Consider the following 27,379-nt stretch of genomic DNA (forward strand, 5'->3'; position numbering starts at 1 on the left):
GGAAGAGAGGCCTGATACATGGAGAAAGATGATGTTGATCAATATGATGATCAACATCATCTTGATCTCAATGTTGAGATTGAAGCTGAACGATTCTTCGTAATCTTGATAAATCATTCCGTCGGAATGATATGTTAAGGGATGTAAGTCATTTATAATAAAAAAAAAAAAAAAACACTTACTGAAATATACATATGTAATATAGATAGTGTTTTCGATAATCTGCCCAAACAGTTGCCAATACGAAGAGCACATAAAAACGTTTTCTCTGAATGTAATGATTATTTATAGAGTTTTTTTTTTATTTTTATTTAAACTAAAAAAAAATCTGGGATGTGAAAATCGCCCTATTAGATATTTTGTCTGAAGGTTTTTTTTTTAATAACTTATTTTTGGAAAAAGGAAACCATTTATTATGACTAATCAGTTTTGATTTGTTCAGGGTGAAAATATAAAAATAAAATTCAGCTTTGAAGTTGGTTTTCCGCTTCATCCTGTGGTATTTATATTGTACACAAAAGTGTTTAATTATAAAAACCTTTATTTGAATAAACTTAGTAGTGTAATATTTTTACGTTAAAATTAAAATAATAGTTTTTAAAATTAAAAATTAATTACTTTTTAATTAAAATAATTTGTATAATTGTTCATTTTATTATTATTGTTTTGTTTCCTTTCATTTTAATTAACTACTGAGCTATATTATTTCACTTTAAAAAATAAACAAAGAGAAAAACCATTAAATAAAATAAAACTTGTATTATCTTAGATAACAAGAGTATCTTTTTAATTATAAGACTGTATGAATGTGTACTGCACATACGTAGGCTATATATATGTGTGCGTCTTGTTTTGTTGTTGAACTCCTCAGTTTGAACATTAGCGTTCGCTACTGTAACTTTATTAAGGCTTATACTCTCGTAGTCATAATTATCACACTAGATCCCATGGGCATGTTATCACATACTACGCTAGCCAGTACACATTGCCAGAAAACGTGAGTTCGGCGGGTTTTGTGGTATTTTGTAGAATCCTACGTATATATATATATATATATATATATATATATATATATATAACGTTGTATTAAAGGATGTATGTTTCTCGTTTATTTATCTGAGTATTCTTGGTTGGATACGCACACGCACATACAAACAATTATTTTATACTTGTTTTGGTTAACATAAAATCTCTCTTTGTTTGAAATAATCCTTTATTCGGCTAATAGTTCTATATACTGTTTAAGATGAGAATACATTTCTACTGTATAAGGTAGCACTTACAAGTAGAGTACGATAAAGTATAGCAAAATAAATAATACATTTAATAAAAATTATATTGAATAATCTATCTCTTCTTCCGCCAGCAAGGATTAGGCATTCGTCGGTTCCCGTCTTAAATCATCTCGCTATCTCTTCTTAGGTTGTCCTGTTCGTCTTCTTCCAAGTGAAGCGTAATATTTTTCTATTCTCGACACTGCCATGCGTTATAAGTGTTGATTCCGGACTTCTTTATATTTCGTCACTTTTTGTTTCAAATATCGTTTGTGCCTAATTCACCGCGGATATCTCAAAGTTCACCACATAACTGCTCGTAGGAAGTTTATTTCAGAAGCAGTAATCCTGGAGAAAACTGTTATGCAGGACCAAAATAGTATAGAATTTAAGCTGAATCTTTCTTGAAGCTTTTCTATTGAGAGCAAGTTTAATCGTACCGCAAACAGAATGGAATTGTTTCCTCTCTAAATCATTATCAACACCATAACCCACATTGAAATATAGGTAATTAAAATGCCGAATCTGCTCAAATGTTTTATCATTTATGACAATTTTATTCTTATTGATTACTTTCCTAAAAAATTCGATGTTTGTTTTTTTTTCCAAAGAGATTTCTTTGTTGTATTTACCAAAATCTTGTATAATCTAAACTCCGCTCTCTGCAACTGATCTTCGGTATTCTAAATAATTACCTGATCATCCGCATAAGGGATACTGTTGAGACAAACCTTCTGATTCAACTCTTTCTGAGTTGAATCAGAAGGTTTGACAACAGTTGAGAATTCTTTGAGACAAGATGTCTCTCAGAAGCGCTACGAACGCCTTGTAAAATAATTCCAGTAGTGAGGCTGCCTCCAGTTTCCTTCGGCGACCTCCTAGGTTCTTCCACCTTGTTCGCCGTTGATAACCGTTTCTCCTCTTCCGCCGACCAAACCGTTGAGCATTTTCTCGGCTGTGTTTGTTTGAAGGCGTACATACTCGCCATGACACTACACTTTCACAGAATTCTGTGACCTTTCCTGAGAGTACACAGGATCTTATTAATTTGTTTAGAATAATTCCAAAGTCTATTAAATAGTTTACCGATTGTAGGCATTTATCATTACGATGTATGTAAGTTTCACCAGATTCATTCATTCAAAGTGTTCTACCATTAAGGCAGGTCTTGTCATAGCTACTGCTCATCACCTTATTCTATCCTTTACTAACCTCTTTATTTTAGCATATTTTCTGTTTTTCATAATCCTCTTCCGTTATTTGAAATCTCTTCCTTCTTCTTATTTTCCCTCTATTCACCAAGCCTTCTATCTCATCACTAATAAACACCTTCTCATACAATGTCCTAGCAAGTTTTTTCCTAAACTCAATCGCACCATACATTTTCCTATTCTCTCCGATCGTCTTTAAAAGAGTAGTCAAATTGTCCTTAAGAGAGGAATACTTAAGGCAAGAGGCAATTTTTTTTCACCAAAAAAAATTCTTTTGTTTTGCAGATATTCTACTGTTTTATATCTGAAAATAAGGGGTTTTATTTGCTTGTTTTCAAAGTCTGATAATAAAATTACCTCAGATGTATGAATTTCCCTTAGTAATCATTTTAATATAATAATTCCCCATTTCGTAGGACGATAAATATAAAGTATCGCTTCATGTTTGAAGTATTCTTCTTTGTTGTTTGTTTTACATTATTTGTCCTAGTCTTTCTTGTGTCCGTAAGAACATACTGAAACAAGACATCAGCAATATTTGCTTTCTCTTAGGGTAATGATGAGCATCATTACCATCAGCCAGTCCCTGTGATGAGCAAAGGCATTAACTTAAAAAATGAACATAAAAATCAATGAATAAATCAAATCAATGGAAAATGAACACCTCTAAACCCAGTGGATTTGACATATGGATCTGACAGATAATTGTATGTTTTGCACAGTAGAGAGAGCAACTGAGAGATCATATTTTACTTACATTCCATAGAGTAGCTATTTTTTTGGGAATGGCTTTTCATATTTTTTTACTGATCTGTATTTCATGTTTTGTTATCTACATTTTTTTCACATGACCCATACATGCATATACGAATATTAACTAAAACATACGAGCACTTCATATCGATTTTATCGATACTACTACTCGGTACTTATGAATTTTTTGTTGTAAATCACAATTTATCATTAATATTAAGAGATAATAGTTCTTATATTTATATATTATGTTAAATGATATGTACTGAAAATTACAGTTCCATTGTACTACAAAAAATATAACCTCTGATTTAGCAGATAACTTTTATTTACGCTTGCTGTAGTAGAAAAATAAAAAATAATAAGAAAGTTTTTCTACTGAACATAAAGAAGTGATGAAGTTTGCGGTAACTTAAGTCAGAAGAAAAGTTTTGTAAAAGTTACATTAGTTGAGATTTTACTGAGATACAAGTATATTTTCCACTAATTATTTTTTTCTGAAATGAAAATTTGCTGATTCAAATTTTCATCGTAGGAAATAAAGAAACGTGAATCGAGTTATAAGTAAAATTAAACAAATCCTAAAAAGATTATTAATTTTTTTTAAAGTTAAAAAAAAAGTAATCTTTTTTACTTAATTATCTATTAAATAAATTTTCTTTGTTCTTCATTGTTATTTATCTATTTGTATCGAAAGAATTTGTTCTGGTTGACTAACCTGGCCAAAATATGAATGTTTATCGGTACATCCTGACCTCCTTAGGGATTGACACCCGCTTTGTGACGGATCCCGGTTGCTACATCAACCCCTTCGTTCCTAACCCTGATGGGTTTTACCGGAGTTCATCTTTTACATCCTCTAAACTTGATTACGGTCATCAATTTGGTCTCTGTAAGGATGTGCCACCGATGCAAATGCCTCGGCACAAATTTTCATCTGTATATTTACACAACTTACTAACGCTTTGGTATATCCTCGTCCAACCCCGACCTCCTACCATAACTAACAACCTTCTACTATCAAATTAACCGATTCACGGAATCGTTCCTATATCTAACTTCAATTAGACTATGCACTCAAATCATTACTTAATTGAATTTTTAAACAACAAAAATACTATTCTTACACCAACAAAACATGTGTTGATCGGAACATCAACAATTTTGCTCAAAAATTCAATTTACTCAAGTCCTCTTGATTTAATTAAAATTCAAGAAACGGATTCACAAATTTATTAAGCTTCTAATGAAAACATATCCTATCTCTTTCTGCTCTGGTCCGCTTTCAGGAGCGAGGTCAATGCCTACATCCTTCCATTCCGTAGCTCCATCGCAGAGTTCTTTACACATTCATTCTCATAAAAGTGAATATCTAAGTAAATCGGTGCTCGATACCAAAACGCCTATCTTGGCGAAGTAAGCTCCAGGCGGGCCCCTAGCCACCCGGGTTGCTATTCTATCTATACATCTATAACAGCATCAGACCCCCTCAGTCATTATCCGCAGGGCTAAGAATCTAAGGAAGCCAGCAACTATGTTCCATATCCAATCGGTTTTCCAAATAACTTGCAGATCAGAACCATAATTTATCCTCGCAAGCTCTCTAGCTGCTTTGGTATGTTCAGCTTCGTAGCTGGGACAGACTTATAAAACATGGCACACATCATCAATGTCCCTACATTCCAGACACAAGCCTGAATTAATCAAACCAAATCTGGCCAGCCTATGTTTGTAGGTACAGTGAACAAATCTTTAATTCACAACACATAATATGTGAATGAAATTTCGTAACATATATGATCAAATTTAACAATTATTTATCTGCACATGTGTATTTCAGTTCGTACACATGTGTAAATATAAAAATCATTGATTTATACAATTTTTGGTTGCCTATATCAATTGTTTCAACACTGATTAAAGGAATCAGCAGGATCAGCATAAATTTTATATTTAATAAAGCTAATATAAGTTTTGGCTAATTGATTGTAAATCATTACTCATTTTTTTAAAAAAATTCTTATGTGAAAAATTATATTACGGTGTGTGTGGATATACAGATGGGTTTACTTCTTAATGGTTCTTCAGAAGACCATTAAGAAGTGTGAATCTAAATATCAGAGGATAGAGAACTGATGAAGTAAAAGAAACAAAATACTTGGGGGTACTTCTGGACAAAAGTTTAAGGTTCAGCAAGCATATTGATATGATTTGTGGGAGAGTTACTCCTGCTGTAAAGGGATTAAGAGGATTATTTCAAAACCACGGCACACCTAAAATGGTTATTCGAAGATTGATAACCGCGGCTATCACTTCGGCGGTACTGTATGCGGCTCCCGTATGGGGAGCGGCAATGAACATACAGCGAAATAAAAAGAAGTTGAGAAGTGTCCATAGACTGGCATTGCTGCGTGTAGCTGCTAGTTACTGTACGGTATCGTATTAAGCGCTAAACGTACTGACCGGGGTCCTACCCGTAGACCTGCAGATAAAAGCCAGAACCCTCAGACACAGCGGTATGTCGAAAGAAGAGATGGAAGGGATTATAGAACAAGAATTGCAAGAAGGGTGGGCAGGGTCCAGAGTGGAAGAATGGACCAGACGCCTAATCCCTAATATTAAAACCTGGAATAACAATAGACTCGGAGATGTCAATTTTTACTTGACACAGTTACTGTCGGGGCACGGCTCTTTCGGTCAGTATCTGTATAGGATCGGGAAGATAGCCACCCCGCAGTGCATCTATTGTCCAGAGAACGACGATGCTGAACATACGTTGTTCATATGTCCAAGATGGGCCGTTAACAGAGGTCAAATAGTAATTAATGGTCTTACACCAGAAAATCTCATAAACCGGTCGGGATACAACAATGAGAACTGGGAATGGTTCCGCAGGTTCGCCGTAGAGGTCCTGCGGGCCAAAGAGCATGAAGACAGAAGAATGGGAGTATAAACAGTAGGGTAGGGCGGACAGTCACTCCATGGAGGGCCCGTACGCCTTGGTGTGCGGGAAGGGGGTGAACTCCAGGGGAGTTTGAGTTTGGGTTAAAATAAAAGACCAAGTCCCGGTCGGCGGGGTCGTCCCTGCGGGAGCCTAGGCTCTTTGTGGGGTCGGCGCTGTCGATTAGAGGCCAAAGGCGTAAAGACCGAGTCCCGGTTCCCTGCTGAGGCGCTGGGGGACGGCATAGCCGGACCTTGGCTCTAAAGCGGGGGATTAGAGGCAGGCAATGTAAAACAAAAGATCCGAGACCGGGGAGGCCAACCTGCCGTGCCGGAAGTATAGCCGGCGTGTGGGGGACGCCTCCTTTGAGAGTAAAAGGACACTCTCCCCGACTGAGTATGGTTAATTGGATATCTGGTCGGGGAGAGTAGGGGAAAAAAAAAAGAAAAAAAAAAGGGTTTACTTTAACTTTTTCAATCAAAACATTTAAATAACTTCAATATCTTGTGGTTTAAGATAAATTAAATAGAGAGATTCGTGGCTAAGTTTATACGAGCAAAGGAAGTGGATTACAAAAAGTGGGTGGAGTTACTTTAATAAAAAAAAAAACGACAGCTGGAGCAGGGCCCGGGAACAGCATAGTTGGGCCCGGTATCCCTAACCTTAGCGATTAGAGGCAGAGGCAAGATGAAAGTAAGGAAAAGATCCGGAACCGGTGAGCTAACGTGCCATGCCGGACGTACTGCCGGTAGGTGGAGAGGCTCATTAGAGTCGCAAGGACACTCCCGTGGCCTGAGTAATATTTGGTTGTTGAGCCTACCCATGGGAGAAGAAGAACAAAAACAAAAAAACAAAAAAAAGCATTAATTAAATATAAGATGATCTTGAAATCCCAATAATAAAAAAGTTGTTCTAAGAAGTGAAAATATCTTCAAATTAAGAAATGTCTAAAAATCATTTTGAAGTCCATCTTCTAGTTATGACATTCATAGATTTAACTGACAAAAGTAATTGATTTGCCATACTGATTATTTTTAAATTAACTATTTAATATCATTCTTTCAAATCCTAGTAGAGGTAAAAGTTACGTTTATACGGATCTGAATACTAGACGGTTGATTCCGATGTACTTTGGTTGTTGGGCTTCAATTAATCACACATCTCAGGAATGGTCAGCCTGAACTGTACACGATTCCTCTTACTTAAATGTCATATACAAGGCAATGGGGTTGGTTATTGTTGACAAGATGGTCAGATTGCATTGTACATATTAGAAATAGAAAAAAAGCTATTTTCATTCTTACTATGTAATATATAAATGGGAAAGTTTTGGCGAATTCTGTCTAACCGTTTGCAACAGCATCAAGCTAGAATCAACGGACCGATTACTTTGAAATTTATAGGTTACATTTGTATTATGACAGGAAAGATTTTAAGCCATAAATCGAGGTTCTAGCTCCCTTCGGAAAGAAATTTTGAAGTTTTCTTAGCCAAACGTCTGTGGACTATTCTGTTTTTTTTTTGTAATTTGTTTCTTTTACAGGTATTTGTAAAGTTTGTATACTTTAATTGGTATTTATCAGTATTATTATCACAACCATGAGGGTAAGGAACGCGACGACTTGGGGGCTCTAGGAGGCGTGGCCCTCTAACTAGACGGGGGAAGGGCTAGTAAAGTATACCGGCTAGCATACACACTTCATCCGATTTAACCGATTACATTTTTTTAATTATAAATTATACTAATAGATGAACATAAAATGTTCAGAATTTTTAAAAAATTAAGGTTCTAGTAGAGAAATAGAAGAACAATTGCTAACGTTTACAGGAACCGAACTGCAACAGTAATAATCGAAGAACATAAGAAGGAAGCAGTAATAAAAAGGGGAGTCCGACAAGGATGTTCTCTATCCCCGTTACTTTTTAATCTTTACATAGAACTTGCAGTTAATGATGTAAAAGAACAATTTAGATCCGGAGTAACAGTGCAAGGTGAAAAGATAAAGATGCTACGATTTGCCGAGGATATAGTAATTCTTGCCGAGAGTAATAAAGACTTAGAAGAAACAGTGAATGGCATAGATGAAGTCCTACGCAAGAACAATCGCGTGAAAATAAACAAGAACAAAATGAAATTAATGAAATGTAGTATAAATAATGTAGATGGACCACTGAGTGTAAAAATTGGAAGCGAAAATATTACGGAGGTAGAAGAATTTTGTTATTTGGGAAGTAGAATTACTAAAGATGGACGGAGCAGGAGCGATATAAAATGCTGAATAGCACAAGCTAAACGAGCCTTCAGTAAGAAATATAATTTTCATTCATAAAAAGTTAATTTAATTTTCAGGAAAACATTTTTTATAGTATATGTTTGGAGTGTAGCTTTATATGGAAGTGAAACTTGGACGATCGGAGTACCTGAGAAGAAAAGATTAGAAGCTTTTGAAATGTGATGCTGTAGGAAAATGTTAAAAATCAGATGGGTGGGTAAAGTGACAAATGAAGAGGTGTTGTAGCAAATTGATGAAGAGAAAAGTATTTGGAAAAATATAGTTAAAAGAAGAGACAGACGTATAGGCCACATTCTGGAATAGTCGCTTTAATATTAGAGAGAGACTTGTAGATGGGAAAAATTGTGCAGGTAGGCAACGTTTGAAATATGTAAAACAAATTGTTAGGGATGTGGGATGTAGAGGATATACCAAAATGAAACGACTAGCACTAGATAGGGAATCTTGGAGAGCTGCATCAAACCAGTCAAGTGACTGAAGACCAAAAAAAAAACTAATAGGTGTTATCTTTCACAAAATAGTCAATAGTTATAACTTTTTTTAAAAGTCTTCATCAACTGATAGAACAGGTTTTTATTACAAAAAAAGAAATTAATAAAATAATTATTTATTAATAATGTTTTATTTTTATGGTAAAAAGATCTGCAATATTTATTCTCACAATATCTTTTATTCATAAACGATCGATAGTTCCTTGTTAATACTGACAAATGAATTACTAAAATTTTAATAATAGATTGTGTTTCGTGTTAGGTAGCTTAAAACAGTTTCGGTTTTAGCATCAAACATTCATGATAAATATAAAATAGATGATAATTTACTGGACATTCGGTTTATAAAGAAAATTTACAAAAATGTTGAATAAAAACATTAATTACTTTTTCTTAAATCACTTGAATTTTTATATAAAATAGTATTTACATAATATAGTATTAAGATAAAAAGCAAGAAGCTTGATAAAATAAGAAAGGAATCCAAAGAAACGACGTTTGGAAATTGTTATCGAGGGCGATCTTATATTTCCTGAAAAACAAAAATATGTATATTTATTTACATCTTATTTTTTTCTAACTATCTTTCTTGAACTTTTATGTAAAAATATTTTGGATGTTAGAATGATATCATGGATATATTATTGTTTTGACATAACTATCCAGTAGTAAACAATACTGATGAGAAATACCTTATTTTCTAACATTCCCTTTAAATTTATGTGAAAAATTTTATAAAGAAAAATATATCTTAAAAAATAAAAAAAGGAATCATCGATAATGGTTTATTTAGTAATAAAGATTAAGGCTTGAAATAGCAAGTAACATAGCTTGAACATAGAAAATAACTGGTTTCATTGACCCGTAATTCTTTTATTGAAGTTGGTTAAAAAAAAAAAAACCTTAAAATTTTTTTGTTGTAAAGGCAAACGTTCACTTTTTGGAGATTTTATTATACTTTTATGAGTTACACCATTTCTCTTTATCTAAAAAGTTATTTATATATATATATATATATATATATATATTTTATTAACGTATAATTTTTTATATCCCATATATATTTTAATAATTTTTAGATTGCAGGTCGGTAACTCAACTGAAATATTCATAGTATAAAATCTTATTAAAGACTGTTTGATCATATAATATACAGAATGTGAAAGAAAAAATTAATTTCTCATTTAACGAAAAACTATTATTTTCTCAAATAAAAAAAATTATAAAAATGTGTAATATAGGCTTAAGCTAAATTCAGACTAACCTATTTATTTACAACGGGATATCCACAAAATTACACCGATGAAAAGAATATGTTTTTTCCCTCTCTTTCTTTCCTTTTTTTCATTTAATCCCAGAAAGTGGGGCCATCCCAATTCCAATTCGAGCATTGGCAATGTCGTCTGAGCGTCGTCAGCCTTGTATGTTTATTGCGGTGTTCCTTCCCTGGCCTTTTTTTTTTAAGTTTTTCCAACAAGAATAGTCTATATATATATATCCGTGCTTGTGTGTGTGTGTGTGTGAGCGTGCGCGCGCGCCCTTGTATAGCATATATATATATATATATATATATGTTCCATTTTCAAAATATCCTCCTCTGTATCAGTTGGCAATCTCATATATCAAGTCAGGGATACGTAAGGTTGTATTTCTTTTTTTTTTTTTAGTATTCTTTTAACAAAAACACAACTTTGTAACCAGCGTACATTTTTGTAAATTAATCTTTTGTAATTTGGTCACCGTACAACTATCACTGTATTTATCTATTACTAATCTATTTGTAACATACATTTTAATTGCATTTCCATTTTAATACCACTTCTTTACATTTGTGTTATATTTTCTTCTCTAGTGTAATTTTGTTTATTCTTTTATAATATTCTTTAATTTTTTTTACATTGATAAACAGATGTTGGTATTCGATTCCTATAAGTAAACTTTTTATTCGAGTATGATAATATTTTTTTGCTTCGTCAAGCCAGGCTCTACCTCTTGATTCAATTTTTCTTATTATTCCTCCCTTATTAATATCTCTATAATTCAAAAATGTTTATGTTAAGAAATATATCATAGGTTTTACTAGAAATTATCAGATAGTTCCAATGCGTGAAAGTTTAAAAAATATTAACACCGTAATTTCCCGAACTGAGAAAAATCAAAATCATTTTAAACTCGTTAATTGAAGTAATAAATATAAATACGAACTTAACAGTACTAACCAGCCGGGTTAGTCTAGTAGTTAAACTCAACATCGCAAAATCAGCTGATTTTCGAAGTCAAGTGTTCTAAGGTGAAAGTCCTTGTAAAGGCAGTTGCTTTATATGGATTTGAGCAGTAGACTGTGATACCGGTGTTCTTTGGTGGTTGGGTTTCAATTAACCACACGTCTCAGGAGTGGTTGACATGATCAGGACTACACGTTTACCGGTACTTTTACACCTATATTTGGAGCTACCGGCCTGGCAAGCCGGTGTTGCCTATACACACACAACTGCTACTTAAGAATGGATAATAAAAAATTTTGTAGCGTGTGAAAAATTCCATGCTCCGAAGAACAGGGATTCGAACCCGGGACCTCCGGATGAAAGGCTGAGACGCTACCACTCTGCCACGGATATCTTGTCTTTATTTATTCTTTATTGTTCCTGTTTCTTTATTGTTTATTTGTGTTATTTATGATCATGTAGTGTTATTTTAATCGCTAATGACTGTAATTTTTGATGCGATTAAATAAAAGCATTAAAAATAAGAAAAAAAATTATTTTTACGTAAAATACAATACGTTAATGAATAATTAGGTAGAGTTAATAATTTGGTAAGGCTGAGGGTTTGCTAATTTGTTAACGTGTGCTTAAATATATACTAAAATGTTTAACAATCAAGCACTTTAAAATTGTTTTTTTTTTCATTTTATTCATTTATTATGTTTGTATAATTGCATCATTTTCTTATATACAATTGGTATAAGGTTTTTTTTTTACTTTAATTCCGCTCCAAGTTTCTCCTGAGTCCTTCCAGGTAAACGATTAGTCAGATCTTTTTATTCTCGATGGAGTAGCAATGATAATTCTAATACTCCTACCATAATGTTAATGTATTTTATGAGATGTATTATTTCTGTATTTTATTGATTTGAAAACGTTTTTCACTTTTAACAAATTTTCCCCTTCCTTAGCAAGAGTGGCAGTATAATGTAATTACGTCACGCCATCAAACCCCCACCTCTAATTCCTTCCCCGCTGTATTCGTTTGTAAATTTATGAATATTTTATAATAGATTAATATAAAATCTCATTATAAGAATTTTTTTTATAAATATTACTAAACCCTTGATTTACTTCTTTAGATTCCGGAAAGAGATCATCATTATATTTTCTAAGGGTTGGACTTCCTTAAATCCATTTTTATACAGTGATTTACATGGAAAAACTTACATACTGGGTTATTTGAACCGTTCTTGTATATAATTTGCCTTTTTTAATATATACTGCTTTCATCGAATACTATAAATCTCAATGGTGTCATACAATTTGTATAATTTTCACCATCAGGCATACTGTATCTTCTGAGTATATTAACAAAATTTATTGCAATATTTCAATAATAAGACTGTTAATTTCTTAAATCATGTTTTACTTTTAAATAGAAGTATAGGCCTGTATGATATAAAAAATATCTTCATAATTAATTGATAAATACTATTTATTTAAAAGTTATTTAAATCATTAAAGTTTGATTAAAGGTTTTATTATTAAATTTTTAATTCATTTTACCTAATGATGTGTAAAACAATAAAAAAATTCGATCCAATTTTATATACATACTGTCAATCATAAAAACAAAAAAAAAACTGTGATAGGATTTAAATTTTACGAATAATTAATATAATCTTTTAATCATATTTATGTAATAAATATTTTTTAAAGAATAAATAAAAATGAAAAAGAAAAGAATAATTTTAGTTACAAAAAAATATTTGTTTTATGTACTATAAGGAATTGGTGTCGTGATGAAAGTAAGTAGCCTTCATAAAGGAAATCAAGAAATAAATATTTTAGAAAAATAAGTAAATAAAATAATAAATTAATGAAAAAGACTGGTAATGGTATGACATGTTTTATTTTAAAATCATCTTTTTAAAATAGAAATAAATTGTCATATTTTATTTTTGTTACGTTTTACTTTGACTTACTTCCATTTAAGAATGGAAAATGTTATTTATCCATTTATTTTTATTTCAATTTTCCATAGTTTAAAGTTTTTAAAAATGTTTTATTGAAATATATATAATAATAATAATAATAATATATATATATATATATAATATTATTTAAATGAACATCAATAAATCCTTCTTTTTTTTTATGAAAAACGTTTTTATAAAATAAGCTTTTCTAAAGTAACTATAACATGATTTAGTAATGGGATCTTTATTTATTTTATTTCAGAATATTTTGGACAAATTTAATCCTGGTGCGAGACAGATGATAAATGCTGGAAAGGCTTACTTAAAAGCTTTACATGGTAAGTGAAAACAGTAAAATTACATTTAATTTATCAAATGCAATAACTTTCATTGTTAATCTTATTTATTTGTTATTATTATAAATGATTAATTTACCTTTTAAGTTAGAATATTATATATTGGAATATCGATTGTAAATTTTATTCATGAAAAAAAAAATAGCAAGCCTGATCGTAATTCAAGTTCTTCATGGTTGAATGATAAGACACTACAATTTTTCTATAGTAGTCAACATTTATTAGCATGAACGTAATTAATTACCTAAGTAACGTAAATAATTGTTGTATGAGTTAGCCTATCAGTATTTTAACATTACAGATCCTCTTTTTTAAGATCGTAGATCGTAGAGCTGGGAATTTCATTTTGTTTAAAAACACAATTCATAACAAACCTGAAAAATTCTCTTAATGGGTTGAACAGTATACTTTACAGTTATGTAGGTGAACATCTATTTACAAAAAAATAGCCATGAAATGTATCTTTGAACTGAAAATCTTTGTACTCTGACATACACGTAGATTTTTCATTAAGAATATGTATCGTTTCAATATTTCACAGTTCATTTAGGAGCTTTTTAAGTTTGTTAGGTCATTAATGGTACAAAAATTTCAGCTAAAATAAATATATTTGAGGAAGTAAAAGAATATTCAGTTCACAACCAAAGTAGCATCATTAATAAGACATTTTTTAGGACGATCAATTGTAAGAATAGAAGGAAACTGGATTCAGAAAAAGAAGATGGCATCAGTAAAGGAGGAAGGGTAATAACCTTGAAGGTGTATTTGAGGAGAAAAAATTTCTGGAGAGGGAAACATTGTTGGTCAAATTCGGAATATCCTTGAACAAGGAACAATCAAAGAAAAGGACTATTAAAATATTTGTTTGCAAGTAGAATCTAACTGTATTCATTTCGCTTTAAAACGTCTTAATCAATCTCTGATTTAATCTTAATCAAATCTCTGACTTTGTCAATATTATTAAATACTTACTATACCCACACATTTATAAATATATCTAAAATGCAATCTCTGTATTGCTTGAAAAAAATCCGAGTTACTAAGGTACAGAAATTAACTACCACTTTGTTGTTTTATCCAGGTAATTATGAACCTTATAGATCAACAAAATTAATTAGATAAAAAATCCAAGATTACATTACCATTATTATTTCATATGTTTTTTTTTATTTTTAGTTTAGGTAGATTTCATAAGAAAGCTACCTATTGTAATGAGTACCATAATTCAACTTCCGGAAAATTTCGACATATCTTTGCCTTTCATAACCCCCAAACTCCAAAACAACCATCAGCTCAAAAGTTTATGTATATATATTTCACTTTATTGGGGCATTGATGGCATGAAATTTTCAACTTTCAATCAATTTTCAAACAAGGCCAAGGGGTTGAGACTGTAGAGCATGGTCACCCTCAGTATCTTGAGATTTCACCTAATTAAGGTCATATTTTTCTTAGGCACGTTTGTTAAAATTTTGAAAAATAACAATATTTGCAAAGAAAAGTTTGAAAAATCGCACCCCATCCCAAAAAATGCTCTAAACTACTCTTATGTTGTGGCGTTACAGGTGAACGGTAGAATTAAATAAATTTATAACTTAAAAGTGTAAAAAAGTAACTCTGTCTGGGTGGGTCTCGAACTCGATCGCCCGGTTGATACGGTACCTTATGCGTTAAGCCTCGCAGCTGCACCAGTTGCCGAACGTACAAGTGAAATTTGTTCTATGTAAGTTGTGAAATTACATTAGTTTAATTTGTGCCGACCGACGCCGCTAATTACCGCCACACTAGCGCGAATTAAATACGGTATGTGTGCGCGCTTTAGTTAGAATCATTGAATTAAATAAAAGAAAAAGTTTTGTATTTTAAAACATGATAAATACAGAGTGATTCAAAGAAACGGGAAATTTTGAGAGTTGTGTTGGTAGCCGTGGGCGATTGGTACCACTTGATAAGTGGCACCAGCCCCTCTAACCTAACCTGCCATTTAGTTGTCATGGATCCTTGGAGTGGTGCGCACATGCATTTGCTATCAAAGCGTTTTAAAAAACAATGATAGTGTGGAGGGAGCGCGTAGAGAATTTCGCCGTCATTTTAATCTGGAACGGCACGACCGCGTTCCATCAGCACGTGCAATTAAAACACGGATATCTAATTTTGAGGAAACCGGTTCGGCATTGATAAAGAAACCTCCAGGCCGTGAGCGAACCGTCCGTACACCACAGAATGTTCAAGCTTTACAAGATGCTGTCACACGAAGTCCACATCTGTCAATCCGTCGTCTCTCAGCATCTTTACAATCGCATAGTTCAAGTATTCGAAGAATGTTAGTGAAGGACTTGCAATTCCATCCATATAAGTTGCAGATCGTCCAGGAACTGAAACCGAACGATGCAGTTGTGCGAGCGCAATTCTGTAATGTAATGCTTCAGAAGATAAACGATAACGAAGAGTTTGTTCACGAACTGTGGATGTCAGACGAAGCGCATTTCCACCTCAGTGGATTTGTTAACAAGCAAAATTTCAGATACCGGGCACAAGAAAATCCTACGCAGCTACATCAGCGTCCGTTGCACAGCCAGAAAGTGACCGTGTGGTGTGCTATGTCATCTTACAGTGTTATAGGCCCTTACTTTTTTGAGGATGACAACGGTCTTGCGATTACAGTGACGTCGGCTCGTTACGTAGTCGTGCTTGAAACCTTTGTTGTGGAACAACAAAAGAGATTTCCACCGATTCTTAACATAGCCTGGTTTCAAAAAGACGGAGCACCGTCACATACTGCATGTATATCGATGGCAGTTGTACGCCGATTGTTTGGACAACGTGTCGTTTTACGAAACGGTGACGTTAGATAGCCTCCCAGTTCGCCTGATCTCTCAGCTTGCGATTACTTTTTGTGGGGTCACCTTAAAAGCAAAGTGTTCCACAGTAGACCTGCTATAACGGAAGAACTGAAGGCAAAGATCCGAGAAGCAATTGCGGAAATTCCAGTTGAGATGTTACGTCAAACTGTGAAAAATTTAACGAAGAGACTTCGTGAGTGTTTACGTAGAAGAGGAGGTCACCTGCAAGATGTCATCTTTAAAAAGTAAACTAAAATGTATGTATCCTAAAATGGCAACATTTGTACAATTACATGAAATAAAATTCATTTTCTAAAAAATATTTTTCATTAACGTTATTTAATTTTTTTAAATTTCCCGTTTCTTTGAATCACCTGTATTTTAAATTAAGTTGTGTGTGTAAGCCGTGCATCAGAAACAACTATTTTGTCAGGTTTTTTAAATTTATTGTAAGTACAAAAACATTAAAAAATTAAAAATAATGAAGAGAAAGGTTTAATCAAATGTTTAAAATACATGTTCTGAAAAAAAGGCGCGATAATAATTAAAACTGATTGTTTTTTACGTCATAAATATTAATCTTTTAGACGAAGGACATAATTTTTCTACATACAAATAAATCCCTTGATAAAAATTAAAAAAAAAATTCAAATAAATTGAATTTAAATTTTAAATAATTATTTTTTAACATTTCCCATTAAACGTTTATCACAGGTTAAATTACTAATTAAATAAATAAATATAAAAAATAAGTCAATAAAATTTTCTAATTTTTAATTACTGCTTGATTGTTTTTCTTTTTTTTTGTTTCTCATTTAAACACCCATAAGGCAACCAGTCCGGCCATTAAGCATCACTCGGTCACCTCAGGGTGCCGTGGCAGCAGCCTGCCTTCCCTGTCTAGCCTCCTGTAAAGGCACCCACCAGGGTCTCGTGTCTATCAGGACACGCCGATTTCCTCTTCTGGATAGCCAGCACATCTCTCAGCTAGAGAGTTGCACTTCCCGTCCCTAATCTACGAAGCACTAGGTGTGCGTTTCACACACCTTGATTGATATTACACCGTGTTAGCGAGTAAGTAAAGAAAATTTATAAATATCATATTTTCGTTAGTCGAAGAAACAGAATTTTGTTTGGATCGTTTAATTTGTCGATTTTTTAATATAAAGTTAATTTTCATCGTTAAATGTCAGAGATAATGTCTACTCTTTCTGTTCGGAGATAGTGCTTAACAGTTGCAGTTTATTAATTCTGCCTTCAAATTATACTTCCATGTAATGTCTCCAGGGATAAACTCCTGTAATAAACTCCAGGGATACTTATGGCAGCACATCGATTATGTGATATAGCCCGGATAGAAGCGTGCAAAAATTATAAATTTCTCGGAGTCTAAAATCGGAAACAATTCGGGTTGAATATGGCAATTCATGACATCTCCAAGTTGAAGGATAAACGTAGGGTAGATAATTCAACTCTGTAAAAGATTGGCCGTTGCGAAACAGAAAGGAAGCCCAATTCCCGAAAATTTAGAATTACAATAAGTATATTTAATTATATTAAAAATAATTTATTAATTAAATAACGCATTGTTTTAAAGGATGCTTAATAAAACTAATGACGTGTTTTGTATCTCCAACAATCTTTTTTAAGTTTTCTAACACTTTTGTAACCTACCCGTATTTTTGAATTTTTTGTTAGACATAGATTTCTTTGATTTTGTTATGTTATTTAGTTTAGGGGGTCTAAAACACGACCTTCAGTAAAGTCCATCACGGCTAGGAACGGAGTGGCTGGTGTGGCGACAGGGATTGTCACAAGACGAGTGTCTTCCCCTATGGGTCAGGAGGTTTGTGTAGACCTTTGTTTTTCATAAGACATACAATTGACGATCGAATATAGAAATTATAATAAAACAAACAGCAAAAGAATAAGTTCATCATTAAATCGTGCATTAAAAAGAGCTTACTATATTCCCAACCAGAAGCGTTCAGAATTCTTCTGATGAATAACAAAAAATAATTTTTTTTATTATTACCATATTTCTCACAAGACTTTATTTTTATTTTTTAGATAGTAAAAATATTTTACTGATACAAAAATTAAAGCTTTTTGAAACAAACAATAAGCTCGAATTGAAGAAACTCGAATTTGGAAAAAAAATGTTAGGTTTACAGAAAAAATCTTTTGTCATTTTATCCAACAGATTTCTCCAAATTCAAATAAAACCCAAATATAATATGTATTAGTAAATAAATAACAAATACAAACAAATAATTCTAAGAATATAAAATAAATTCATATTTAATTTCGAAGATATAAGAAACAAATAACAACAATTTTGAAAAATATATTCATATAAAAGTTAAACTATAATTTAGTAAATAAAATGCTAATTAATAATAAGGTCTAAACTTTTATAATAATTAAGTAAGATTTATTTCGTTTAACAAGATACTCTAAAAACTAATACTAGTAATAAAATAAAAACTTTAGAACTGTTAACATTTTAAATATATTACTTAATTAATTCGATAAAAGTTATTACTAAAGTTAACAAAATTTTAAATGACAATAGTAAAATATTATTACGAATAATAATTGAAATATATTAAATATTTCTTCATTAATTTGTAAAAAGTTTTTTATTATTTATGTTCGTTACACACGTCAAATTAAAATAAAAAAAATAAAATGTATTTTATGTTAGCGTAATTGGAGGCAAATTTTATATATTGATTATCTTTAAATTATAGTTACCAGTTGGTTTGAAACTTATCTTTAATCTATTTGTTTATCTTATATATAGAAATAATCTGACCAAGTTTGGTCAAAATCGGTCGTAGAGTTCTTGAGACATAAGTTGATTTAGTGGCCAATACTGAACACATGTACGTCCGGGTTTTTGGGTTCTTAGGTATCAAAAGTCAAGATCTGGTAAAAACCTGTAATGCCCAAATAGGACCGATTACATTATTTTCCGTTCTAGAGCTATAGCTCTTCTATATAACGCAACCTAGATGGGAAGCATCTTAAGAATTTTACTTAATTTCATTAAGTAAAATGAAATTACATAGAATTCTTTTTTCTGGATTATGGGGAACGTGAATGTAAACAGTAGTGAATATAAAACGTACCACCTGAACGAAACCGGGAATAATTATAGGTTATATCTACAATTAAAATTTTAATTATCACTTCTTTTATAAAGTTTTCAGTATTCTAAAGAACCGGTTGCTAAATTTTTTTGATAATGACAGTGAAAGATTTATTAACATTCTACTGGATGAGTTATCATCCGTTAAGTCAAACACCCTTGTTAATTTTAATGATTATGTCTGTATGTTTCTTCTGTATAATTATGAATAATAATGTTACAATAACAACATTTTATTGAAATAAATATAATGAATTCATTATAATAATTTAAACTCATTATGAATGATGATATGGCAAGTTTGTATGTTTTCTTTACTCAACATTTCTGTTTGAAATCTACGATATACTTTTACTTTCAAAATAAGTTATTTATGTCAGTATCTTCTTATTGTAATGCATATACACACACACACACAGAGAGAGAGAGAGAGAGAGAGAGAGAGAGAGAGAGAGAGACGTGTTTATTTATGTACATTCTGTATCATGAGATTTTATTTTACTTCTCGTTTTCATTTCTTCTCCTCTTCCTGGTAAGCAAATCATAAAAAAGAGAAAGGGATAAATAAACATAATTTATTTGCAATTTTTTACTTTATTGTTAAAAAGTTGCATATAACTTAAGCCATATAACTTAAACTTTATTTATATATTCGATATCGTTCATAACCAGCATTAACAGAGAGGAGTGTATTATGAAATATAGATAATTATAATATTTTTTAACATAATTGATCAGGTGCAGCGAGGAACGATGTATGTTTCTGACAATTTTTCACCGTGATTTAACTTATAATTGTGCACTGATGTGAACAAAATAGTATTATAATATTAACGAAATATTGCTATGTCATATTATGTTTCTCTTAGGTGATGTAAAATATCATTTAGTATGTGTGACAGGGCATTATTTACTACTGCATTTTGTCACATAATTGCTTATCAGTTTTCATAATCAATGTTTAGATATATTGCTGCAGAGGTTATTGTTAGAATTGAATGAAGCTTTATATTTGATGTTAATTAATTTAAGCTGTTAAGTTATAATAGATACTTCATGGTTATTATTTTTAGTATAATAATATATAGATTTTTAATATTATGTTTACCGTTTATAGAAATCATTATAATAATATTATTATATATAAAATATAATTTATAATATATAAAGGCTTTGCGGACGATTTAGCCCTACTATCCCAAAATATAGAAGAGGCCAGATACCAACTGTCAACACTGGAAGAGATCGCTGGAAAAATCGGTCTAAAAATTTCATACGAAAAAACCAAAATTATGGTGAGAGACCCGCTATGCATAAGCAAAGTAAAAATAAACAATAATGACATAGAACTAGTAGAAAACTTTAAATATTTGGGGGAAAACATCACGCACAACCTCCAAGAAAATCCAAACTGGAATGAAAGAATAAATAAACTCATCAAAGCCGCAATAAAAACACAAAACATCTATAACAAAAAATGCATGTCCATAAACACAAAAATAAGACATTATAACTCGGTTATCCGACCAGAAATACTTTACGGATGCGAAACCATATTTGGACCGTACCAGACAAGGTTTACCGACAAACTGGAAAAGATTGAAAGACAGATTCTACGACGATGCGTCGGGAAAAACATTAAAAAAGACGGGATTTGGAGAATTATTCCAAACGAAGAGATTTACAAAACTATCATCCCGATAACTAATAAATTTAGAAAGAAGAGAATTTCCTTTCTAGGACATATTTTCAGAACGGAAGAGACCAGACTTATCAGACGGATAATCGAACTTTTCTGAAACAAGAAAAGCAGACCGAACTGGTTATACGAAGTACAGAAAGACATGGAGTAATTAGACGACATAACCCGTGAAAACCTAAAAACGAAAACCGGAAACTATGAGAAATTAAAAAATAAAGAAATAAGATTCCTATCAAAACCCAAGAAAACAATAAGCCGGGTGTGCTCTGAACAAGAAAGGGCAAGAAGATCTGAAACCCTTAGAAATTACTGGCAAAAAGAAAAGCTGAAAAACAACAAATCAGCAAGAAAAGAAAGAACTTGCCAAAAAAATGAACTAAAGTGATCCATTATGGTCTTAAAAGTAATAATAATAAAAAAAAAAAAATATATATATATATATATATATAAAAACTATATTAAATAATTTTAATTATGTTTGTAATCAAATGAGTTAAAGTATACATAAGCTTTTTTAGATGTGTGTGTGTGTGTGTATGCAGGAGCATCTACATGTGTTCGTTAGGTGTTCTTTTTGGTTGATATGAAAGTATATTCTTTTGCAACGCATGATTCAATATTTTTAATGACTTTACTGGTTACAGAAAAATGTATGAAGAACATAAGTCTACACAAACAAATCAATGTCAAACAAAAAATTCAAAAGTACGGGTAGGTTACAAAGTTGTTAGTGAAAACTTAATGAGGATTGTTGAAATTCCAAAGCATGTCATTATTTTTAACAAGCATCCTTTAAAAAAAAATTATTTTTAAAACAATATAAAATAACGATTATTGAATTTAATATAAATTTAAATTTTAAATTACATGTTTTATATACTAATCTGTATTTTTAATTTAGTTAACGGTTAAATTAAAAGAATTATGTTTTTAATTATTCGTTTAAATTGTCTTTTCAAAATATCTTTTGTAATTTATTTTATCATTAGATTATTTAGACTTCAGAATTAATATACACTTTGGAATGAAACAATTTTAATATATTATTTTATAACCTTAATGAAAAGCTTTGAATAAAATTTTTAAGGAGAAATTTACTAACTTATTTCCGTTAATACGTTATAAGAATTTTAATTTTAAATTAATCTCTAAGAAAGAAACTGTTTTTTTCTAATTTAAATTTTTTACATCATCAGTTAATATAACTTTATAATTAAGTTGTAATAACCGCTGGGATTAAACTAGCGGTAAAACTCGGTGTCGTAAATCAGCTGATTTCGAAGTAGAGAGTTCTCAAGTTCGAATTCTAATAAAGATTGTGCTTTTAAACGGGTTTGTACACTATATCGTGAATAGCGGTGTACTTTGGGGGTTGGATTTCAATTAATCACACATATCAGGAACGGTTGGCCTGATTCTGTACAAGAACACGTCACTCGTACGTCACAAACAAGGGATGCGGGTGCGTACGGGCCTTGGAAAGTCGCATGGGATATCTGGAAACTACGGGAATATTCATAATAAAGTAAAATAAAATTAAGTTGTAATATTTACGATAATAAAACATCTACCGAAAGAAATTAAAATACTAATTGTTGAAAGAATATTATTTCAATATTTTTAAGAGCATGCGCAACTAATTTTAACATATAGTGAACCTAGCGAAGGGGAAAACGAAAAAATTACTGTTTAAAGATATTTTTTTTAAATATTTGAAAAATCCATAATTTGTTTACTATGTTACAGCGATTACTAGATAAAATATTTTATGTAGACACCACTTGACTCCTTTGTACGCCTTTTAAATTACATATACACATTTTTTGCTGCACTTCATTTAAACTTATTTCATTTGAAAGTGAAATACGGTCCTCCAATTCTTTAATAAATTGTTACACAATTGCAGAAATATTAGTTTTGATGAACATCAAATATTTATACAATAATTAATTCAACAATCTAACATTAAATATTAAGATAGAGTAAAAGTCCCTTTGTTACTCGTATTACTAGATCGGTATTATTCGTACCTTCGTGAGTTGCTGATTAACAAAAGTTTTAGAATTCTAAATAAAAATTAATAATAATTAAACCGTTCCGTTTACTGAACCGTATACCGGTTACAAATGTTAATTTCGACTTACTAAGGTTTAAAATATTTACTTTTTATTATTGGATTATTTGGTGAATAATCAAAAATAAAAAAGAAACAATCATAAAGGAAAAAGAATAATGACAAAAAGATGAATATGAAGACGAAGAAAATGTTAAGAACAAGAGAAGAATAAAAAGAGAAGATGATAAATAGATAGAGGAAGAAAATGATAAAACCAAAGAAATTTGAAAATAATTATGCGTAAAAGATTTACCTAAGATATTATTTTTTGGAGTAGTAGTTATTTTTTATAATTTTTTTATTGTAAAATTGTTATTTTATGTATAAATAAACCAAAAAATGTTAAAAAAATTCCGAAAATCGGTGTTTTTTTTAATTGTTCTTATTCTTCACCACCAAAATCAGTTCCCAAGAATTTTCTTTTTCTGTCTACTATGTTTGATGAAGGAAACTAAAAACGTTCCACTAAAAAATTTACAATTAATAAAACCCTACCTAAGATTTATTTTTTGGAGATGAAGGATGAATTTCGATGAAATTTTATTGTAGTATTATTAAAAGTTTAAAATAAAAAGGTTATAAAAAAAGTAAAAGATGGATATTTTTAACTTTGAACGGGTTCCCAATCCCCAAAGTATTTTCCGGGTCACTTGCAATTCTACTAACCCTAGGAAGACTTAAAAAAAATTCAGTTAAAAATATGCAATAAATGAACGGTAGCTTTTTTCGAGTTTTGTACCAAGTTTATTATTATTATAAAAAGTGGGGTTATTTTTGCAAAATTTCTAGAAAATTCATCCCAAAATTCTATCTACCTCCTGGATATATTGACTCCAAAATTTTACCGACAAATTTTTCCACAAACACCAGTTTCTGTACAAAATTTCATAAAAATCGGTTTATCCACTCTATTAAGCTTCAAACACACCAACACGCGTACATATGTACGTACGTGCGAATATTATCTTCCACTTTTTTTGATTTTTTGGGGTCCCTGGGTTATGAAACATCAAAAAATTAAAAATCCCTATACCGAATTTTTTTACTGATTGTCGTACTTTTTTTTTTGCAGCATAGTTGTAGATATGTGATACCAGGAAATCAAAAAAAGCTTTAGGTATCTACTAGCAATGCAAAATTAATTTACACTAAACGTTTAGTTTTTTTTTTTACTACTTCTGTTTTAAAAAAAAATAAAATTGTTTGCTGAATAACTTTATTAGTAATAGCACACCTAAGTTGAAGTAGTATTTAAATTAAATTACATTAAAACAGATTCAGATCTTTAAAAAAGGAAAATTTACTTCATAAAAAATTAAAAATTCAACCTATTTTCTATATTCTCATGATAACCTTAAAAAACATAAGATGATAACTTAGGACAAAACAAAAATGAATTAAAAAAAAAAAAAAACATTTAACACAGTGGTAATAACATACAGAATTTTTAAAACAACTGACCGTTGCATACTAAGATTTCTATATTTAAACTGTTTTCTGGCCAGCTGTATTTTAAAATTCTTTCTGTAGTTTTTCATTCCGTTACATTTATTTTCTGAAATAATAAGTAGGTTAATTGGTGATTCTATTCAACTGACATTCTATGAAATACATCTAATCGTTATTAGAACTAAAATGAAGTTTTTCTATTTAATAAAAAAGGAATAAAATTAGTTACATTAATTAAAAATCTAATTATAAAAATCTTATCAAGTATATTTATGTATATATGATGGAATTTAGATTAAATTGCAAATTAAATCCTATAATAGAAAATCTGTTCTGAATATTAATTATCAGTTATATAAAAAATATTAATTTTCCAAAGATTATAATACATTACAGGAGAAAATTATAATTATTAATCATGAAGTAACTACCCTCTTCGAATTTTTGTATTTACATAGTTTTAAGCCTTCTGAATCCAAAATTATTAAAATTTCCGTTATAAGATATAAATAGATAAATAAAGGTATATTTGTTCTCTTTTATTTAGCTTTATATCTCATGAACGATTTAATTTACAGTTACAAAATTTAGCTAATTATTTGAATTTTAAGGGATTAATTCCGTTAAACATCCGAAAAAAGAATTCTTGCCCAAACGTTCGTTTTTTTATTTTGTTTTTTTTTTTAAATTATCAACTCATTTTAATCTAAAATTTTACAAAAAAACAAAAATATGATTGTTTTATAAAAAATATTTACACGTCAAAAACGCATAAAAATATTAATACTTGGAAAAATATGTCATTTTTAACTCAACAATAGATACGACAGATGAAGAAACGTTAACGACCCAACTTGTAACATCATAACGAACCGCGTTTCTAACTTGCCTCGCTCAAATTTTTTCGATCTGAAATTGAGCGTAACTCAAGAACGTTTGAACCAATCTTGATAAAATTTTCACTTGCACAACTTCACATAGATTACTACAATACACCAAAATTTCAATGAAATTGATCATGTAGTTTTAGAGATTTTCAAGCTACAAATTTGATACATAGGCCTCTAATAATAATATATGAGAAAATCTCCAATTTAACTAAATGGTATTTCGTCTTTTTAATACCTCAAAACGTGAAGGAAATTAATTTTCACCTCCCCCACTCTCCCATGCGACCAAAAATAATACTGTATTTTTCTTCATAAAATTGGTAAAAATAGGCTAGGAATTGCCGGAAATATCATTATTAAATGTATCGCGTTCCTCTTTAGGTTATAGATAGAAATTAATTTATTAATAAAATTGAATTATGGGTTTCTAAAGGTAATTAAGACGGTGATATATCTTAATGAGGAATAGATTACATTATAATTTTACTCGTACGTATTTTTTATCTTATCTAAAATAACATCAATGAAATCTTTGTTAAAAAAAAAACCACAAGAACGGTAAAATTGGATATTCTAAACGTTTTAAAGTTTTTTGATTGCAACCTTTTATTCACTTGAATTTAAAAAAAAAATCATTTTTGCATGCATTTATAAAATATACGGCCTGCTTAACCTGAAATACAACATAAAACTATTTAACTCCTCACTCTGCTTAATAAACTTGTCATAAGGTGCATGTTATTCTTTTGGAGTGACTTTTGATCCTTTCAAAGAAGAAAATAATTTTAAATTTTAATCACTAAGAATAGGTTTGAATTTTAAAGTCTATTCCAAAGCGGAATAGTTAAGAAAAGTCGTTGACAGCTTTGTTATCTTTGAATTTTTTATAAGTTATTGCATTTAAATAAATCCCTTTTATATTTCTCAGTATAATTTAACTGTAAACTTAAAGTCATTTATACGGTCATTCCTCTTATATCAATTGCTTAATAAGACCTTCAGATACTGCATTCTTGGGAAAATTTTAGCACAACGGGAGTTACGTATTTGCATAAGCTAGATATATATATATATATATAAAACTGGGTGTTATTGATCTTCGTATTAGTTACATGATAGCTTATTCCTACGCCTACTGCGTTCTCTTATAAAGCAGCTTAGGTTGCTTCCAATCTTCCACTCTTAGGTTTGCCTTTTCCATCTCACCTCTTTTCTCTAGTGTAATACTGAATAGGGGAGCAAGCAAGCATCAGCTCTGTCGACAGTACACCATCTTGTAATGTTATTTTAGCTGCAGGCATTTCAGTCCGTATTTTTGGTACTAACTTATTTGGTTTCTTGCTATTCTCAAGTGTATTTAACTTTTATTCGCACATACACGCACACGTGCCACTTGGTTTTTGTTTGTTATTTGCTTTAGCAACTTTTACATTGTTTACTTTATTTGAGTAACTTTTTAGTATTGGTATAAAATTATTTTTAAAGTTATTATCTTTATTTTATTTTTTATCTAAACTCTCAGTTCTATTAATAATTGTTGACTTTAAAAGTAATATATTAAAAATATAGTTTATTAATAAGAAAGCACAACGTATTTTACTACTTAAAACAGGTACGTTTAATCTTTCAAAATACTTAGTATTTTTGATAATTATACTGTTCAGAAATTTTTAAATAAATATTTAAAATATTATTTTTAAATAGATTAATTTAATAGAT

General features: G+C 30.5%; 1 protein-coding gene across 1 annotated transcript in view; it reads left to right on the top strand.

Annotated features, from left to right (window-relative positions):
• IRSp53 (Insulin receptor substrate 53 kDa) overlaps window positions 1-27,379 on the top strand; it is a 1,008,929-nt gene that overhangs the window by 570,659 nt on the left and 410,891 nt on the right. Inside the window, exon 3 of the mRNA XM_075375577.1 lies at window positions 13,413-13,488. Within this exon, the coding sequence (XP_075231692.1) occupies window positions 13,413-13,488 (76 nt within the window). The remainder of the gene's footprint in view (window positions 1-13,412; window positions 13,489-27,379) is intronic.

Source organism: Lycorma delicatula, chromosome 9, assembly GCF_047948215.1.
Source record: "Lycorma delicatula isolate Av1 chromosome 9, ASM4794821v1, whole genome shotgun sequence".
Classification (NCBI taxonomy): domain Eukaryota; kingdom Metazoa; phylum Arthropoda; class Insecta; order Hemiptera; family Fulgoridae; genus Lycorma; species Lycorma delicatula.